The 21,955-nt window shown below is 39.3% G+C and overlaps 1 protein-coding gene across 2 annotated transcripts; it reads left to right on the top strand.

Moving 5' to 3' along the window:
• Positions 1-14,094: 14,094 nt before the first annotated feature.
• On the top strand, positions 14,095-16,925 carry LOC148020664 (uncharacterized). 2 transcript variants are annotated; one of them, XM_087698458.1, is made up of 2 exons: positions 14,095-15,739; positions 15,890-16,925. In XM_087698458.1, the coding sequence occupies exon 1, from the start codon at positions 14,336-14,338 to the stop codon at positions 15,428-15,430; it is 1,095 nt and encodes a 364-aa protein (XP_087554584.1). In that variant the 5' UTR covers positions 14,095-14,335; the 3' UTR covers positions 15,431-15,739; positions 15,890-16,925. The 2 variants fall into 2 exon arrangements, with proteins under 2 accessions (XP_087554584.1, XP_087554585.1); XM_087698459.1 differs by having other exon boundaries at positions 14,095-16,102; positions 16,240-16,925.
• Positions 16,926-21,955: the final 5,030 nt, after the last annotated feature.

Raw genomic sequence — 21,955 nt, 5'->3', positions numbered from 1 at the left:
AAAAAGAGTATACATTCAGAAGCATTGAGCCCAAGTAGTTTGCAATACTCAGATTGTAGCATCCAAGTCCAAGTAGCATCCAAGGACAAGAATGATAGCCAATGTCAAAGAATCCAAGCTCTAATCTTAGCTTAGGAGCATGTCATAAACATATCCATAGGCATACATGACAAGCAAAGTGTCGATACATCCAATATGTGGTACTCAAGTAGCTTCAAAGCATAACAAGTATAATCTTTATTAGACAACTGCTTGCTATTCACTATGAACAACAAGGATATGATAGTCAAAATTGAGTGAGTGAATGGGAGCTCAATCAAAGCCCAACAGCATTCTAAGACATGTATCAAGCATCATTAAGTGCCCAGCGAACATTCTGGCATCAATACCAATCTTTGGAAGCATCAAGTGACAAGAGGCATATGCTTTTCCTAGATAAATGACATTCATCCTTATTATTACAACAATGAAATCTTTGAGAAAATTGAGCCAAATGTGTGCTCAAATCAGCCCAAGAGCATAACCATACCATCCTAGTATCAAAAAAGCATCCTCAATGCATCAAACATGCATTATGAAATCATTGTTTACTATCCAAACTAGAACAGTTCTATTCTGTATGAAATAGAGAATTAAAAACTTCCTTTCTAGCTATAGAACGCCTAAATCCAATAACGTATGCAAATGTTATGGCTAAAATACGATAATGTTATCAAGCTACCATAGTTTTCCACGACTTCTATAGCATGCTTTGTATCCACTCAAAATGGATAAAATGGCTGCTCCTCAACTCATAAGAACTCAATAAGTCTTAGCTAAGCCTTGGGAACCTCCTCAACAAGCAAGGAGCAAGTTGGAACAAGAAGGAAAGACTCAATGCATACCTCGAGAGAGAAATAATGGCTACAATGAAACCTTGAGTTGAAGCTTTGAATCAGGGCTAAAGCAAAGGATGAAGAAGCTTCTCGAATGGTTGGCCCTGATATCAATTGAAGGGAGTGAGTCTGGAGTGAAAGCACGCGGGCCTATGGTGGAAGGAGCAAGAGCAAGAGAGATAGATACAAGATGTGGGAACTCCAACAATCACACTATGTGGTTGGCTTCAAATGTCACTAAAAAAATAAATAATGAAGCAAGAATGATGGGCGCCCACCACCTGCAATGTACAGGTGTATATGTATTGTCAGTGTAGTAATATATGGGTGGCTAGGCACAAGTGGATTTATCCCCAACAAGCATGAGAGCTACGGGAAGCATCAACATTATTTTTGTTAACTTTTGCATTCAAGAATGCACCCTCTACATCTTGCAATTGCAGCCCATTAGCAAGTATATTTACACACATAGTAATATGGAATGTCTCCCATGCATTAGGCATCGTAACAAGTAATAACAATTGTGGAACATTCTCCTTAAAGTCAATCCCTTGCTAAGACAAGTGGTTGAAAATAGAATGAAACTCATTTAAGTGGGCATAGATGGAAGTTCCCTCCTTCATACGAAGGTCTATGAGTTGCTTCAGCCAATACATTTGGGAGGTAGAGCTTCACTTATCATAGACATCACCGATCTTCTCCCATAACTATCATGTAGTCTGACCTTCAGAGATAACATTGTAGAATACCTACTTAGAGAGTGACAAAATAACTCATCAAATTCAACCCAATCCTCTACATCAAAGTATTCAGGATTTACACCCTCATGTCTCAATGGCTTAGTTTGCAATTTTTGTATGAAGACATGCCATATCTGTGCCTTCCAATAGCTGTAATTAGTGCTATCTAGTTTGTCAAGTACAAGAAGATAGGCTTTTGTAAACGATTACAAATCAACCCCAAATCACAGCCAATACAAAGTTTAAAGAGAAGAAAATACCAAAGTGTAGGCTATCCACTAATTACTAGTAATAAACTATCAAATCAAAGCATCTGCTCCCATAAATAATTCATAAACCTGCAATTATAGCACTGCTATAATAAATGTGGTAGTATGAGAATCCAACATTGGGCAAAGCAAACAAAAGACCAAGCTCCCAATACCAAGGATGTCTGGGAAAATGACTAGGATAGGTAGAAGTAAATAGTAGTAAAGATGCATAAAACCAATACCAAGATCTGTCACAATTCAATGTGCTAGTAGACCATACATTCAGTAGGTATAGACATAATACATGTAGTAGGTCTCAAGAGGAATAAAAGAGAACTACCAAATGCACCACGGACTGAGCAAGGGTAACAAAGCTCAATACTAGCCAAGGACTCTATATACATCATTGACATCATAGTGACAGGGATAAGTGTTGGTGTCCAATACATGAATCAAATCAACCCACTAAAAAGTAACTACATCCAGTAAGCATAAAGAGAGCATGTACATATGTCAATGAGTCCCTTTGTCTCAATGGACTCAGTTCAACTACATAAATCCAAAGCTCTGCTTGAATACAAAATGTCCAAATAGCTCAAGTAACTCCCATTGGAATAAAACCGAATGCTAATTGAGCAAGATAAGCTCAATACAAGAAGTGCGTAAGTATTCGAAAGCTAAGATACATTAAGACCATACATTGTGGAGCAATACATGTAGTAAATCCTCAAGCTTATAAGTGTAGAAGCACTATGCCAAGTAGCCACTATCAATATGAATGTCATTAAGCTCAAAATTGAAGCTAAAAAGCTTTCAAGAGTATATCTAAGTGTAAAGTATCAATGGCATACATTAATACATCGAATGAAGTGCTCAAATGGCATTAAAGAACAATAGACATAAACTTTCCTTCTGTAAATGCTTGTTGCCCACTATATTACAGTCGTGAAAATCTTTTCATAGGTTGAGGTATTTTAGCTCAAAGTAGCCCACAAGACATCTCAAAGCATCATCCAAACATCTATTAATAAGCCAACATCATATCATGAGCATATGAGCATAAATGAGCTCAACCAATAGGTGAAATGGTTGTCTATGTTTTATGGTGGCATGCTACCCTATTCATGCAATGAATGGGTGAAGCTTAGAAAGTCAAGATTAGTACCCAATGCCACAAGACCATTGCTAGGAATGATGTCAAGCCTTGCTAAGGTTGCCAAGTGGTCATAGGGCTAGAGGAGTGATCATGTAGGTAAAAGATGGGGCCATCAACTAATGTTGGTGGTATTGCCACTACAAATGGTATAAATGTTGCACAGTTGAAGCTCAAGGGGAGCTCAATAGAGACCTTACAATGCTTGGAAGAGGCTTTGATCAACCAAGAAGAAGGGGAGCATCAAATGCATATCTTGAGGGAAGAAGTCATGGTTGCCAAAAACAATGAGATGTAGGTTTTCAAACCCAAGCTAAAGTAATGTCAAGTGAAGCTTCTCGATCTCATCTTTGATATTAGTTGAAGATTTTTGCTCTACCATGCTTTTGGTGCCTCCATAGGCACTATCCAAGAGAAAGAGTGGAAGAATGGGAGAGTTTCTTACCCATTGCTTGCTTGTTTGAATCCTCGCTTCTTCTCCTTCACTTCAACCTTCAAAACTAACCTCTCTCAATGGCATTGCTCTAACATCATATCAAGAATTGCATGATGGGGGGACTTGCTTGAGTTGCTGCACCAAACATACACCATGCACACAAGTGGAAGCTCACTGAAGAAAAAAAAAGAGAGATGAAGGCCAACAATATTTTCTTGTTGGTTTCTTATTATTCTTTTACACATAATACAATGTATGCAAATTATAGATAGGATACAACATAAAAGCAAGTAGCCTACTAAGACAAACAATGCATAACTAACTATACTAATTGACTAGTGTTATAACAATGCTAGCTATAGGTAGGCATAACAAATCAAATATAATAAGTGATAAGTCAATGGCAATGTAAGAGTCATAATGATCACATACATGCTAAGTGTAGATGTGCAAACCCATCTAATCAGGTGGTCCATTATCAATATTGACACGTGTTGAACTTGCCATCTCAACACATAGTTCTTTCCTACTCTATCAATCATGGCCAAGAATAGTCATATCAAGAGCAAGCATTTCTTTTAATCAGGTGGTCCATTATCAATATCGACATGTGTTGAGCTTGCCATCTCAAAACATAGTTCTTTCCTACTCTATCAATCATGGCCAATAATAGTCATATCAAGAGCAAGCATTTCTTTTAATCCTAAATCCGAGTAATTTAATCACACCAATTCACTTGCATAAACTTAAACATTCTTTAGTTGGTACCACTGTATGATTCCTATCTTTGGATAGTATTCCATCAAACAAGCATTACATGATAACCAAGAAAATAATCTCTTATGGCTTATTCATAAGCACCGTTCAGTACACAATTTAAAAAAATCCTCTATTTTGACATGCAATAGCCCATCAACACGAATCATTCAGATTTCCTAGGGCACCAAAGGCTTAAGTCTCTTCCCCTTATATGTATAACTTATTTTACTATATTAACTAACCCTTCTAACAGAGAAAGTAGACCATACAGTTGATTGTCCTTGTCTCTATTAAGAGAGCATGCACATGGATGAACAAAGGGTTCAAAACAAATATATAATAGCAATAATAACTAAAATCACAAGGTTGAACTAAAGTATTCCCAGTGGTCAAGTGATTTGGCTTGGATTTGGGTGCCTTTCTTTCCAAAGAGGCTTGCTCGGACAAAGACAATTTCAAGACAAATTTGTATTGTTAAATACCTACTACTATAGGTAAGTCTTGATAATAGAAATAAAGGTCTTTTATCAAGGATGGAAGCTCACAATGAATCAAGGAAAAATGGGGTGAAATCACATAGAGATTGAACACATGTCATTATAGATTCACCTTGAAATATTATATCAATGTGACATAACTAATTACAACAAATGTCTTCTCCAATGTGTAGGCTTATAAAATGCGGGCATGGGATTCCTCATAAGACCCATTAGCTAATTGGAGATGGTTTCCAACTTGCCCACTCCATGCTAATTGATCCTACATTAGATTATATTTTATTTTGACATAATTGATATTATCCTATTGACTTATTATATTATGTCGATGTATATGTTTGATGTCCTTGTGGTTGGACAATGTGGTTGCTTATGATAGTTGCTTCATACCCTTATATAAAGGGTAAATCTATCTTTTAATTGTCACTTCAATCACCTTAACATGAAAACAATCTACACATTGGAAATCATGGAGGTCTTTAAAGATTTGTTAATGTTGCTCGAAACTTGCTATGCGATACACTATTGTAGATGGATGTAAACAATTGCATAATAACTACGAAAGCCATTAAATTTATGGGGACTATACACATAGCTAAATATGTAAAAATGCGAATCATAGCTAATATTCTGCTTGGCTTGGGCTATCATACTCTTGTGTTGTGCATTAGCATTATGTTGGTATTTTATGCTAATAGTCCAAGGCATAATTTTGTTTTGTTAGTCTTGTGATTAGTATATCTATGTGTGTGTTAACTTGAATAAAACTCCTGACTGTAGGGATGATTCAACCCTATAGGTAATGACTATAGACCAAGATACATTACCATAACTTATTTTCATTGTAGGTTCGGAAATCCCCGAACCTCCAGAGGGCTTCTTGAACCTACTCCCTTTTCCAAACCTCCCTTTTTCAATTAAAACCACCTCCCCTCCCCTCTCTCTCTCATGTCTCACACACATGCAATCTTTCCTTTTCTCTTCCCCCTCCCCTTTCTAATTAAAAGCCCCTGCCTCCCCTCCTTCTCTCTCTCATTGTAGGGCCTAGGCTCTCTCTCTCTCTCTCTCTCTCTCTCTCTCTCTCTCTCTCTCTCTCTCTCTCTCTCTCTCACATTTAAACCCCCTCCCCTCTCTCACTTATAATCTCTCTCTTTCATTTACCCCTCTCCTTTTTAATTAAATTCTTCCCCCCTCTCTCTCTCTCATGTATAGGGCCTAGGTTTTCTCTCTCTATGTCTATGTCTTCGTCTCTCTCTCTCTCCTTTAATTAAATCAAACTTCTTTTTAAATCAAAAGTCTCTCTCTCTCTCTCTCTTTGTGATTAAACTTTTTAATTCAAATTTAATTTTTTTAGACAGTTTTTCACACAGTTTGAGAGGGAGATAGAAGAAGAAGGAGAAGGAGAAGAACAATAAAAGAAGAAGAAAAAGAAAGAGAAAGAGACCGAGAGATGGGGGGGAAGAGAAAACATGATAGTCATTTTTAAATCAAACCTTTTTTATATAGTTTTTGACTTAGAGAGAGAGAGACAGAGAGGAAATATATAATTTGAAAGAGAGAAAACTATATATTATTTTCATTGTAAGTTTGGAAACCCCCGAACCTCTAGAGGGCTTTCTGAACCTACTCCCTTTTCCAATGTAATATTTTCACACACAATTAAAAATTAGTTGGTTAGTTGGAAAGTTACTTAGTCTATTAATAAGTTAGTAAGATTAATAACTAAAGGCTAACTAAAGTAAAAAAACTAACTAATGTTAATAATTATTTATTTTTATTTAATTAAAAATATATGTTAAAAATAGAGAGTCGTAATCCGATATTTTTTTCAAATTAACAAGCACCGTAGCCACTCTTCACAGAAGTTACAACATGAACGAGAGTTATGAGCCATATTAATCACTAGTGTTAATGTGCATAGTATGCATGGTCCAAAAATATTAGATTTTTGGGCAAAACTATCATATTTTAGAAATTATTTATTGTAAATATCCTAAAAATATATGAAAATTTCTAGAATATGATGTCATGAAAAAAAGGCGTGATTTTCTAGCTAGTTTTGGAGATTTAATACAAAAAAAAGGGATTATGCAAAATCGTGTGCGCCGCGATTGCAGTTTGCAGGTAGTAAACATCACTTTAAACAGGAAGAGAAAGAAGGAGCGATCTGAAAGATTTTTAAGCAAGTGTCTTGGAGTTTTACCCCCCTCTTATAGCCAATGGAACTATCGAATTTATGATTTGAACATTAGATCACTGATTTTTCCAAGATCCCCTCCACAAAGAGCTCTTTTTCTCAGCCACAACCCCTCTTCTCTAGTTCACTATAAATATGAGGCATGGGGAGGCACAAGAAAGTACAAGAAGACCCCAAGAGGCTGCGAGAGAGAGGTAGAAGGATACCCCTCCAAGAGATTGTGAGAAGGAGCTTGAGAGAGAGAGAGAGAGAGCGGAGACCCTGAGAGGCTGCAAGGGAGAGAGTTAGCTCAATTCCCCCTACCTCGATCTTTGCCATATTCTCTTACACTCTTGTTAGCTCAATTCCCCCTATCTCGATCTTTGCCATCTTCTCTTACACTCTTTCATCTCAAAATCCATTCATTCCTTATCTCTCAAATCTACTTGCGGACGATGGTTCCCAAGCAAAGAACGCTACGTGCGGATGGTAATCCTACAATCAGCACAATGAAGCTTCGGGCGAAGGCATTACTGTCAATCCAACTGCAGTACCGTCATCGTAAGTAATGTATTTCCAAATTGATAGATTCGTTGATAGAGAAATTACAAGGAAGAATTGGTTAGGGGTTATGAATAGCATAATCATAAAAAAGGAATGACATTAAGAATTGTGTATACAAGTGTTAAGTAAATTTTACATAGAATCGCTCTTTGATCCCAAGGGAGAGAGCAAATATGCGATGGAAATGTTATTGCATCTATTCTTGCATTTTTTGGAAAGAATACAATTGGTTTTGTTGGTTGATTGAACAACATCCTAAATGCTTTTACATTCAACTAGTTGTTGGTTTGTTGTTTGGATGATTATTCCAAGTGCTTGTGATTTATGGTAAGTGCATGGCGAGTGTCTGTGATGACAAGTTGCCATGGGAATAAATGAATGTTTTCTTGAAAAAATGATATTAGGACTGAATGCCTTATTTATGCTTGATTCTTAACTAGATTAATTAAGGAAGGATATTTTGCATGGGTGGATCACCTCCATGATCGCACCGCAGATTAACCCGAAGAGGGCACTGCTCGATTCATAGGTCGAAGGTCGAGTGGTGAAAAGGCTAACCACGGGAATGATGTTTCACTCCTAGATAGCTTGCAAGTCAGGTGAAGCTCTGGACACCCCTTGCTAGGTCTAGAATGGAGTTGAAGACCTTCGTGGCCCCTAACACTTGGGCATGTTGGGAGATCCTATTCTAGATAAATGATAGAATTTGTGGTGCCATGTGATTTGGACCAGTTACTTCTGTTGGGCAGAAGGGATACATAATTTCTCCTGTATGGGCAGGAGACAAAGATTAACTTGAAGATAAGTTAAGGAACTTATTTGAACTTGTTTGTCAATAGATTGCTTGCTCTATATTCATATCTGTGCTATAAATTATGTGAATGAACCCCGTTTCTTAAAAGGCTTAATTAAGGAAGCTGATTTTAAATGTCACACGTGAATGTGATAGGACCTAATTAGATAACTAAAGAATGCCTATTGAGGAAAGCGGGTGGGGAAACCCTTGACGGGTCTATTCTATGGCAGCGTGGTCCCAAAGAACTGCGAGGCTTCTCACAAGGTTTTATTTACGACTGACCCTTAGAAATTGTTATGATAGAATCCCGATTCATACCGTTTTAGGGGACCGGAATGGGACTATGCCCTATGGGCAGAGAGGTCGAGCAGCACATCCCTCTCGTTTCCCATCCTCTTTGAATCAAGTGCGGTATGGGTCAGCTTCGGCTTGGGTATCTCTGCGTAAAGTAGGATGTCTAGGATTTGTGCTACAATGTTGTTAGGAGACCTTGGCCACTAGGAGCCCAAATTTCAGGTCGATCCTAGTGGGTTTGGCTGTGAATGTTCCGTTGTGAGGCGGATTCGGGAAACCCTAGGTGACAAACCTCAGAACATTCCATGGGAGTGCCGGGTAGTGACACTTAGATTGATGGACTGCTAAAACGTGCTTGGATAGCCGATAGGCGGGCACGTTACATCCAAACCTCCCTTTTACAATTAAAACCCCCTCCCCTCCCCTCTCTATCATGTCTTGCACACGTGAATCTTTCCTTTTCTCTTCCCCCTTCCCTTTTTAATTAAAATCCCCTACCCACCCTCCTTCTCTCTCTCTCTCTCATTGTAGGGCCTAAGCTCTCTCTCTCTCTCTCTCTCTCTCTCTCTCTCTCTCTCTCTCTCTCTCTCTCTCTATAATTAAAACCCCCTCCCCTTTCTCTCATTTATAATCTCTCTCTTTCGTTTTCCCCTCCCCTTTTTAATTAAATTCTTCCCCCTTCCCCCCTCTCTCTCTCATGTGTAAGGCCTAGGTTCACACACACACACACACACACACATTAAACTTCCCCTCTCCCCCCTCTCTCTCATGTGTAGGGCCTAGGCTCTCTCTCGCTCTCATATTAAACTTTTTAATTTAAACTTTTTAATTAAATATTTTTAATTAAAAGTTTTTATACATAGTTTTTCACACTTTTTGAGAAGAAGAAGAAGAAGGATAAAAAGAAGAAGAAAGAGAAATAGATAGAGAGAGAGGAAAGAGAAAACAAAATAGTCATTTTTTAATTAAACATTTTTAAATATAGTTTTTGACTTAGAGAAAAAGACAGAGAGAAAATACATAATTTAAAAGAGAGAAAGTTAAATATTATTTTCGCTAGTTCAGAAAGCCCCAAACCTCAAAAGGGCTTCTTGAACTTACTCCCTTTTCCAAACCTCCCTTTTTCAATTAAAATGCACTCCCCTCCCCTCTCTCTCATGTCTCACACACATGAATCTTTCCTTTTCTCTTCCCCCTCCCCTTTTTAATTAAAAGCCCCCCTTCTCTCTCTCACTGTAGGGCTTAGACTCTCTCTCTCTCTCTCTCTCTCTCTCCCCTTTAATTAAATCAAACTTTTTTTAAATCAAAAGTCTCTCTCTTTCTCTCTCTCTCTCTCTCTCTCTCTCTCTCTCTCTCTCTCCCCTTTAATTAAATCAAGCTTTTTTAAAATCAAAAGTCTCTCTCTCTCTCTCTCTCAAGTTAAACTTTTTAATTTAAATATTTTTAATTAAATATTTTGAAAAATATTTTTTAATTTAAACATTTATATTTTTTAATTTAAATTTTTAGATAGTTTTTCACACACTTTGAGAGTGAGATAGAAGAAGAAGAAGAAGAAGAAGAAGAAGAAGAAGAAGGAAAAGAATAAAAATGCGAAGAAGAAGAAGAAGAAAGAGAAAGAGACAGAGAGAGGGGGGAAGAGAAAATAGAATAGTCATTTTTAAATTGAACCTTTTTTAATATAGATTTTGACTTAGAGAGAGACACAGATAGGAAATATATAATTTCAAAGACAGAAAATAGGGGGAGAGAAAGGAAAAGAGAAAAATAGAGAGAAAAGACAACGAGAGAAAAAAACTTAAAAGAGAAAGAGAGAGGAAAAGAAAAATAAGAAGAGAGAAAAAAAGAAAGAAGAGGAGAGAGAGGGAGAGAGAGGGGGAAGAGAGAGAAAGAGAATTATAGAGAGAGAAAATATAAAATTTAAGAGACAGAGAGAGAGAGAGAAAGAGAAAAGAGAGGAAAGAGAGGGGACAAGAAAAGGGGGGAGAGATAGAGAAAAGAAAAGGGGAGAGAGAGAGAGAGAGAGAGAGAGAGAGAGAGAGAGAGAGAAGAAGAAGAAGAGAGAGGATATATACAATTTAAAAGAAAGAGAAAATAATTTTTTATTAAAAGAATAAAGAGAGAGAAAAAAAAGGAAAAAAGAGGAGAGAGAAGGAAAAGAGAGGAGAGAGGGGGAGAGAGAGAGAAGAAGAAGAAAGAGGAAAAGAGGAAGAGAGATGGGGGAAAAGAGGAAATAAAAAAGTATTTTTTAAATTTAAATATTTTTTAAAAGAGGGGGAAGGGAGAGAAAAGGAGAGAAGGGGGAAGAGAGAGAGAGAAAATATAAAATTTAAAAGAGAAATGAAAAAAAAATAGGAGAAAAGGCAGGAGAAGAAAAGGGGACGGAGAGAGAGAGAGGAGAAGAAGAGAGAGAATATGAACATAAAGAGAGAGAATTATATATAAGAAAAAGATAAAATTTACATACTTTAAGAGAGACTAAGGGGGAGGGGGGTAGAGAAAGTGAAAGAAAAAGAAGAAGAGGAGGAGAGAGAGAAGGAGGGAACATGGGGAGAGAGAATTATAGAGAGAGGAAATATAAAATTTAAAAGAGAGAGAGGGAGAGAAAAAAAAATGAAATTAGGAGAAAGGGGAGGAGATGAAAAGAGAGAGAGAGAGAGAGAGAGAGAGAGAGAGAGAGAGGAGAATAAGAGAGAGAATTATATATAGGAAAAATATAAAATTTACATACCTTAAGAGAGACTGAGGGGAAAGAAGGTAAAAGAAGAAGAGAGAGAGAGAGAGAGAGAGAGAGAGAGAGAGAGAGAGAGAGAGAGAGAGAGAAAGAGAGAGAGACAGAGACAGAGAGAACATGGAGAGTGAATTATAGAGAGAGAAAATATAAAATTTTAAAGAGAGAGAGAGATGAAAAAATAAAGAAGAGAGAGGGAGAGAGGGGAAGAAGAAGAGAGAATATAAACAGAGAGAGAGAGAATAATAGAGAGAAAATTTAAATTTTAAGAGAGAGAGAGAAAAGAAAAAATTTAAAAAGAGAATGAAGAGAGAGAGAGAGAGAGAGAGAAAGAAAAAATAAAAAAGAGGAGAGGGAGAAAAAGGAAGAGAGAGAGAGAGAATAAAAGCGAGGAGAGAAAAAAGGGAAAGAGAGAGAGAACATGAGAAGATAAAAAATAAACTAAAATAGAAGGCAGAGAAAGATAGAGTGTGAGAAAATTAGACATAGAGAATTGGGTGGGAGGGAAAGAGAGAGAGACGGTAAAGAAAAAAAATAGAAACAGAGAGGGAAAAGAGGAGAGAGAAAGATGAGAAATTGATTGTTGAGTGAAGTTGCCATGCGATAGCACGATAATTTAGCTTGCCGCTTTGAGGCAACAAAGCTACCGCGAAGCAGCCGGGACGCCAATACATTGTATAGACTACCTCTTTGGAGACCAAAATTGATGTTACACTCTTGCATTGGCTCAAAGGCCCAAAGACATATACATGACAAGACAATATGCAAGGACAAAACTTGTAATGAAAGGGTAGACGCATGACAAATAAATCCACTTGTAATTTACAAGTCTCCTTGACAAGACAATATGCAAGGACAAAACTTGTAATGAAAGGACACATGACCGTAGAAAGTTGAAAGAATGAAATAAATCCACTTGTAATTTACAAGTCTCCTTGAAATTTTCTTGCCTTCTCTTCATCATGACTTGCAATTCAAGTAAAATAAATTTTCTCTATGTTCAAGGATTCAAAAAGCACTTTTTAATGTTTAATAATGCTTTTGACTAACTTTGATCTTTGTGATGTTAATGTCTATCTCAAGGTTGGATACTCCTTTAGAAACTTTAGCTTTTCGACTTATCGAGATGTGTATTTTTAATGTATATATCCTTCTAGCATAGTTTAGAATAGAATGGTATATATCTCTTCCATATTGAGGAATGACACTTTCCTCTATAATTACAAAAAACTAAAGAGTGTTGTGTTAGCTCTTCATTGTGCAATTTAAGTAGCACGATTCTATGTTTATATTTACTCTACTTTTAATACATGCAATTATTAAATTTACATTATAATCTAAAAGCTATCACCTTCTAGGCTCTAAACAACTTTGTTGAGTGGTTGTTTTCTCTTTTGTGAGGTACCATTATGAAGAGGATGATACTAGTGTGCATTGTGAACTATAGTTGGGATTTCTTCACTTCATTTGAAGCTAATAGCTTTGCAACTAGTGTACACCTTAAAATAAGTAAATTTTAGGGAAGTGCTTGTGTTCAAGAATAAGATGGTAAAATGGAAGAGGATGATACTAGTGTGCCTTGTGAACTAGACTTGGAATTTCCTCACTTCATTTGAAGCTAATAGCTCTGCAACTAGTGTACACCTTAAAATAAGTAAATTTTATGGGAAGTGCTTGTGTTCAAGAATAAGATTGTAAAATGGACATGCACGAAATATTCACGACTACATTAAAAATAATAATTTGCAAAAATCATGATACACTTAACTTCTTATTAGTTTTAACTACTTTTCTATAAATTTAAGAAAGTTTACATTTCCTTTATGTGGGCTAATTTGAACCATGCCATTCATGGAATCTTAGTAAGAGCCTTGTCATGCTAGGAGTATAGGGCTAAGTGGTATCACCCAATTGTGCAAGAAAAATGTATTTTAATGAAATGACATAAAAGTCATGATTAAGGTGTTAGAGAGCCTCATCTTTTTGGATAGTGAATGTTGCAAAGCTCCTATGGTCCAATGAAGAGAGTTAGAGCTTGAACATGTGCATATCAATTTGTCTCGCATAAGTCAATAAAGTTGAAATTTGAGGCATGTGGAAGGCTGATTTGACTTCAATGTCGAGAAATTTGGGACTCAACAGAGTTTGGTTGATGAAGTACCCTCTAAAAATGGGGTACTTTGTTAACAAGATAAAGTGAAGTCATTCACTCTCCTTCTTAATGTTCTCTCTCATTTCCTTCAAGCTCTCTCTTCTTCTTGGGCCTCAGTGAAGCTTCATTAATGGCATGTTGTAGAAAACATTGACTTGTGTGGGGATGCTTTGCTTGAATGGTGAGAGGCTAGAGCTGCATGTGCAAGTCAAGGGACTTGCACGTCTGTGGCTAGAACCTTAGCCGTTTTGCAAGGGCTAGTAGGCAGGCAGAATGGGGTAAGAAAACAAAACTCCACTCCCCTTGTGTGCAATGGGTGTGGTTTGAGAGAGAGTGAGAGTTGGGGGGGGGGGGGGGTCTCAATGCTCCCACTGCCTTTGGGCGTGACCAGGCCCTAACAAGTTCCTTTGATGAGGGTGGGGTCACGGGTGGGTCTTAATACTTATATATCTATCTATCAGCTCCTCCTATGATCTATCCTCTACGAGCTTCAGTTTATGGTCTTAACTAATTTATGCACGAAAGGACGGGCTGATGACAAATGGGGTGTGGTCCGTGGACGCAGAATATCGTGAGAATATGATGATTCCATGTGAGGAGAAGGGCGGTTATGTGTGTGAATAGGCCTTATGGCATCCATGGAATAAGAAGAACATGATCTGGCGTCATTCTCCAAGACTAACACGTCACACAACATACAGGCAGGATTGAGAAGCAAGATATGCTACAGTAAAGAAAGAAGAAGAAGAAATGCTACAGTAAAGCGAGAGTTTTCTTGGCTCTCACACACACACTCTCTCTCTGTCTCTCTGTCTCTCTGTCTCTCTCTCTGTCTCTCTCAAACAACTGGATGGAATGCTCCATCCCTGTCAGCCCTTGCGGGCCATATAGCTAGCTACCCCTTCTATCCCATGGCCTCCACCTCCTCCCTCTTCTGCTACTGCCATGGCTTCAAGCTGAAAATTCTCCTCCTCTGCTTTGTTTGCTGCTTCTCCTTCCTGCCGTTGCTGATCTATGTCCATATCCAGAGCCTGGGCTACCTCCTGAGGCCTCTCTGGGACCGCCCCCCTCCCCCCTTCCACCCCATCGTCCACTACTACTCCCCCAACCTTACCATGACCCAGCTCTGCGCCCTCCACGGGTGGACCCGCCGGCCGCACCCGCGCCGCGTCTACGACGCCGTCATCTTCAGCAATGAGCTGGACCTGCTGGAGATAAGATGGAGGGAGCTCCTCCCCCATATCACCAAATTCCTCCTGGTTGAGTCCAACACCACCTTCACAGGCCTCAGGAAGCCCCTCCTGTTCGCCCTCAACCGCCACCGCTTCGCATTCGCGGGGCCCCGCATCGTCCATAGCGTCTGCCCCGGCCGCAACCTCTCTGCCGGTGAGAGCCCCTTTGAGCTCGAGAAGCAGCAGAGGCATGCAATGAGCCAGGTGCTCATCCATTCAGGCATCCAGGAAGGGGACCTTGTCATCATGTCTGATGTGGATGAGATCCCCAGCTCCCACACCATTGATCTCCTCAAATGGTGTGATGGCATCCCCCCAGTCCTGCACCTCCAGATGAACAATTACCTCTACTCGTTCGAGTTCCTCGTCGATAAGAACAGCTGGCGCGCATCCACAGTTCTGTACAGGCCGAATTTTACATTTTACAACCACATGCGGAAGACTGATGCCTTGCTAGCTGAATCTGGCTGGCATTGCAGCTTCTGCTTCAGGCACATCAGGGAGTTTGTCTACAAGATGAAGGCTTACAGCCATGCTGATAGGGTGAGGTATTCTCGGTTCTTGGATCATGATAGGATACAGGATATCATATGCAAAGGAGATGATCTGTTTGATATGCTGCCTGAGGAATATTCTTTCAGGGAGCTCATCGGGAAGATGGGTTCTGTGCCACATTCATACTCGGCTGTAAGCCTTCCTCCCTACCTTCTTGGTAATGCTGAGAAGTTTAGGCATCTCCTCCCTGGGAATTGCGGGCGCGAATCAGGCCGATAGATTCTTGAAAGTCTACATGGCTGCAACAGGATGGATTATAGCTAAATTAGTTGCAAAAGAAATGAAGAAGTTTTGGCATCATCTTCCTGGTGATTTTGACGCCTGTTGGAATGAGTACCAGGATACCTCTCAGATGATCTGAGAGGCTACAATCAGGGTGACCATAGTCATAAAGAATATCAAAAACAGCTGGATAACAACAGGATAGGGATCCTGATAAACACCATGACACTTCATATACAGTGCCTTCAGACTAAGGTGCCGGGGATAATATGGGAACCCCTGAAGGTTCTTGTATGCGAGCAGGAGGTAGGTAGAGCTAATCGTTTGAGGCCTGATGGATATCAATAAGAGTTTCCCTGTATTTAATAACCATACTTAGGAGATCTGCGTTTCTGTGGACTTTAACACATCTGCTCTCTCACAAGAACCAATGTTCTTGATTGCATGGCTACCCAGGGTTTTGAATCTGTTGTGCTAAAGAAAAGCGAAATTCTTGGTGGGTGATACGGTGGATGAAATCTTCGTGTGGATACATGCAGAATGGCATGCAGAAAGAGTTCCCAGCTGAGATATGGGTTTGACTTCTGAGTGCACGAACTCTTTGTTACTGGTGCCTCTGAGTTCTCATCCCTGATAGATAGCATTGGTGCAGCTCTGGCATTCAACAGAGTACATCCTCACTAACCACAGCAAGTGCTATGCAAATCTATATTTAATAACCATACTTAGGAGATCTGCGTTTCTGTGGACTTTAACACATCTGCTCTCTCACAAGAACCAATGTTCTTGATTGCATGGCTACCCAGGTTTTTGAATCTGCTGTGTTAAAGAAAAGCGAAATTCTTGGTGGGTGATACGGTGGATGAAATCTTCGTGTGGATACATGCAGAATGGCATGCAGAAAGAGTTCCCAGCTGAGCTATGGGTTTGACTTCTGAGTGCACGAACTCTTTGTTACTGGTGCCCTCTGAGTTCTCATCCCTGATAGATAGCATTGGTGCAGCTCTGGCATTCAACAGAGTACATCCTCACTAACCACAGCAAGTGCTATGCAAATGAAACCCAGCGGCACCACCATCATCATCATCATTCGTATCACCATCATCATCATCATCATCATTGGGTTGGGTTGATTGCTGCCATGCCATCTAGCAGTACCCTTCTCATTCGGGCGTCCTAAAATGTATAATTTAAGCCATTTTATGGGTATATTTATCATCCTTAATTGTACTCTGGAAGCCATTATGTGGGTCACATTGGAGTGCCTTGCTTGAACATCCGGATTTGCTCCATCCTTCCAAATCGACAAGCTGTGTAAGGCATAAGCTTTGCCCTGTCACAGCTAACTTACATTCATCGAAACATACAATGCTTCACTGTGTCTATTCATTTCAACGCAATGCTTGATTGTATCTTTTCAAACGGCTCATTTTGCCATACGGAAGAGTCAGGATGTACATAATTTCCAAAGAACAGCTGAGTCTTTGTTCAATTGCCATAGCATCAAGCAGGTTACTGTGACAAAACACTGAAAAGTAGTGGAAAAACCCCAAATTTCTAGGTCTGTCTACACAGTAGATGACTAATGCCAGAACTCTTGCCAATTTTGCAGAGCCGACTTCACCCAACAGACAATAGCCTGAAAAGGATGAATTCTGCGAGTAAGAAAGGAAAAACTGGTCCTGTAAATATATAGTATAGACAATGCTAGCTTGCAGATTAACACTTTTGTAAAAGCAAGGAGCTCCCCCAACACGCGCACACAGTAGTACAAGCAACGAAGTTATATTACGGGTTCTGCCACAAAGGTAGGACGCCCTTTATTGAGAGTTTTGCCCTAACGCATGGTACGCCCCTGCTTGAGAGTTTTGTCTTTAAATGCTTAGATGCCAGCATTTGATTTACCTGGTTGGACGCGAATAGATGTGTAATGTGCATAGTGCTTGAGGGGATATGGGACATAAGGATGGAACTCACATACTCCTACAACTCAACTCAAGTCTCACACTCCACCCATCATATGTCGCGACCCTCTTAAAAGTGTATTGGAAGGCTTGCATTGTTCTTAAATTATTCCTTTGGTCTTGGTATTATACACAAAGTGATTAGAAGAATCCAACCTTAACTCCAATGCAAGTGTGTTACTAATCATTAAAAGACGGCATGTATCATGCAAATGTGGTGTTTGTTTCCATTTGACAAGCTGTAAGTTGTAACTATATATATATATATATTTGTATATATCTATTTAACTTATAATGTACGGCCCTCTTCTAAACCTAAGCCCAAACCTATGTGGCAACCGTATCCTAAAGCTCTATCTCCACTTCCAGACTGGCGCGTGCGCACACACGCACACTCTCTTCCCCCAACTAATTGCTGCTCCCGAGTCCCACCAATGCCAAGCTGTTCTCTGACATTCATTTCCCCTCTCGGACGATCCCCCACCACACCTCCCCCTCCCCTCGCCCCAACTATAGCTGCGACAGATAAAAGTCGAAGAGCAGCAGCAGTAGCAACAGACGGATACAGACTGACTCTCTCTCTCTCGGCCAAGCGACAGCAACAGTGGGATACAACAGCGTACCCTTCTACTTTCTCCTAACAGGAGCATCATTCATGGCCTAGGAAAAGCTAGGGGAGCTTGCTTCTCAGCGACACCACTAGCAACATTGGGAGGGAGTGGCAGCCAGAAAAAGGGGCTTTGCGGGCGGCCTAATGGGCACATCGAGATAGAGAGAGAGCACAAATGAAGAAGATATTGTAGAATTCTTAGCGGCACCACCAGCATTGGGAGGGAGCAGCACTCAGAAAACCATGTTCTGGGGGCGGCCTAACGGGTACAAAAGAGAGAGAGAGAGAGAGAGAGAGAGAGAGAGAGAGAGAGAGAGAGCAGCACAAGCAATATACGTGCGATGGAGGACCTGCTTGATCACAGTGGCAGTCTTGGCCAAGACGTGAGTGAGGCTTTTCATGTTGATGGACATGGCAATGGTGCACAAGAGAAACTTGGAGCTCCATCGTCACCACATCCATCGAACCTGTCCATCAACAAAGATATGTTTATTGATTCCCTCCCTCTCTCTCTCTCTCTCTCATGACATAGATCTCTCTTCTATGAGAGTCTCTCTATCTCTCTCCCTCTCTCTCTCTCTCTCTCTCTCTCTCTCTCTCTCTCTCTCTCTCTGCATGTTGTTGTGTTGCATGATAGGGATTGTAGGCTTGTCATGTTATGCATGGAGGCGTATCATCTTCTTCATCTTTTGTGCTTCTCTGAGTGCTTGCACACACACACACACACACACACACACACACACACACTCACTCACTCTCACTCACACACACACACACTCTCTCTGCCTCTCCCATTGAATTATGTATGGCTCTCTTCACTTTATGTATATCTATCTCCTCTTTGCGTACGCATTGTTGTTTTTTTAACTTGCATGTTTTGATCTCGAAGGGATTGATGGAGAGGAAGAAGCGAGATAGAGAGGCATCCTTCTTGGCTCCAACTCTTCTCTTATGGCATGTTTCAAACAGAGTTCTATTGCCTAAATTTAACCCTATATTTGGTTTTTAAATGATTTTAGCATTCATGCGTGTTTCACTCTTTGCATTCTGTTTTGGTTCACCTGGCAAAATTGCGATTAGGATACACATATTTACTCGATAATGATTGTGTGTATTATTTGCATAATGAGATAGACCCTTTTGCTATATGGAACAACTCTACTCACATTCGCAATATTAAGTGGGACAAAAGAGGCAGACGCCTTCCACAATTGGCTTTGTCCACGACCATGCATAATCTTCCTCTTATGATACTGATTTTGGGCAAGTATTTATGTTGGTGATGGCGAGGTCTTCCATGCCACCATCCAAGATGGATCAATAGCTTAGCACATACATTTTTATTCCCAACATTGTATAGCTTCTATGAGGATTGAAAATAGATGAGCAAAATAACAAGGTAAATGTGGTATTGTGGTATCATGCATGGATATAATTATTTTGATGACAAAAAGAGAGCTTCTAATTCCATGTGATGAAAAAGAACGAGGATGCACTACAACCACTGATGGAATACAAGTTGTATCATTGACTCTTGTGTTGAATCTCGTCATGGTAGCATACCCTTTGTATCCTTAAAAAATGTTTTTTTAAATCATGCAATAATATAGACCATTTTGTCAGAACTATACCTTAATTTGCAGATCCCAAAAGATCTCAAATGATACAGTTCTTTAGTTTTCTGGTGTTTTTGTTTCTCTATATGAAAACAATGGAGCGAATCAATATAACATGTTTGTATATTGCTAACATCACAAATTGTAGTCATTATAGAATGCAAATGCCAACATAAGAAGAGAGAGAATTTCTAATAAGAAGAAAATGCACTAGATGGTTATTATTGAACATGTCATGGACTAGAGGAATAATTGTGTGCTTGTGTAATGTCTATGAGGTGTGTATATTTATAAGTAGTTTATTTTGAGGTTTCGTGTTATCAATAAAGCACTTTGCAAAAAGGATTCACATTGTTGCAAATGTTTCAAAACATTTGGCGTAAATCTATATTCTATATCTATATATCTTCTATATGACACATAATCGAGGAATCTCATGAATCGAAATATGATCCTCCATGGAGATCGTGGAGTGCTCCCAAGCAAAAACTGATGAACATTTACTGAAAGAGGTGGTCTGTTGCTCTTGGGTCATTGCTAGCTAGCTTCAGCATTAAATCCCTCTTCCCTCTCTTCTGTGTGCCTTCTCTTTCACTCGTTCACACACACACACACACACACACACACACACACTCTCTCTCTCTCTCTCCACACAAAACTCTCCTTTTTGCATGGTTTGAAGGTTTTATGAAATTCAATTTTGGTAGTCTTGCAAGGCCTATCTACACACATCAATTGAGAATTTATAAGCGGTAGCAATGAGTGTAGAGCCATTTTTGGTTATTTAGCTAGTTAATTTATTAGGCAATCATGGACATGCACCATCTATTGAGTGTGTAGGGTGATTTGCAAGTGGTGATACACATGCTACATATCTAATATCATTTAACTAGAGAGAGAGAGAGAGAGAGAGAGAGAGAGAGAGAGAGAGTCTAATGATCATAGCAAATGTGTAAGTTATGATTAGAATTTGATCTTGCATGTAACTTAAACAAGCCTTTTAACTATTTTAGATTGGAAGCTAATAGATACATGTGATTAGTGACTAATATTGCATGTAACATAAACAAACCCCTTAAAATGCTTAAGAGAAGACCACAGAACATTAAATTTCTCATCAAGGAGCGCTTAAGGATAAAACCACTCTATTGGCAACACTTCACAAATACACACATTGAGATGCAAAGAGGACATATTCTAGATTGCAAGATTATTCCTATCATTTCTTGATTTCATATTGCTTGTCTATTTCTTCATTAACCCATTTATCTACTTGCGACCACCCAACATCATAACTTAATTTTAAAGATGTGGTAGAAGTTATATGGTGTTACATCTTTGACTGGGGTAAAACCACCATAGTTATATTGTGGAGACAACATCGTATTGCATACCCTCTTCTCTTCATATATATACATAATAAAATATAACAGATTTGTGCATGTTTGACCTAAACATGTGAGCCAAAAAGATAGCAATACACTTGCAACTATCTTACATGGAGGTGTTTCTTAGAGAGAGAGAGAGAGAGAGAGAGAGAGAGAGAGAGAGAGAGAGAGAGAGAGAGAGAGAGAGAGAGAGAGAGAGTGTGTGTGTGTGTGTGTGTGTGGGTGTGTGTGTGTGTGTGCGCGTGCGCTCATGCGTGATGTAAGGTTATTAGTAGGAACATATCCTGTGCTACCTAACCGAACATGAATACATGTAGACAGATTTGCAAATGTGGTGATTGAGAGAGTTGTGTGGCAATGGGTGTATCAAGTAAGGCGAAGTGTTGCATGATTGTTCTTCAACTTTTAGTAATGGTGAAGGTTTGGAGTTGTATTGATTTAAAGGATAATTCAAATTATGCAGTTGAGAAGGATTTGCAAGCATGGATAAGGAGCATGTAGAAGCAACGTATGAGGTTTAAGAGAAGATAAATGGGGAGATAGCATGGAGGGAGCTATATGTGGTGCATAATCCCTACATGGATAGTCCATGTGGACTATATTGTAAGGTGGATAAGGAAGGGATGTTGCATGTGGTGGAGCTAAACATAGTGGGAGAAGAATAAAGCCAAGGCTAAGATAGGATGCTTTAGGTAGGAAGGTATTGTTAGAAGATATAAAAGGACACATTGTTTGAAGGCATGGCAAGATTCGCAAGAATGCCTTAGCATCCTTGCATTGATGGAAACTTATGCTTCAATAGTAGCAGAATGCATTGTTTTAAAAGAGATGTAGAGAGGGGGGGGGGGGGGGGGGATGTGTAGACTACATATCCTTGCTTTATATGGCACCTTGAAGCCCATGCTTGCATGTTGGTTCTTCAATGTTTTTACATTTCGATTGCA

This window comes from Lygodium microphyllum, chromosome 18 (assembly GCF_053477565.2).
Source record: "Lygodium microphyllum isolate KBCC chromosome 18, Lygodium_microphyllum_v1.1.10, whole genome shotgun sequence".
NCBI lineage: Eukaryota > Viridiplantae > Streptophyta > Polypodiopsida > Schizaeales > Lygodiaceae > Lygodium > Lygodium microphyllum.
The sequence above is the reverse complement of the archived record's forward strand: the minus strand, read 5'-3'. Positions and strand labels throughout refer to the sequence as shown.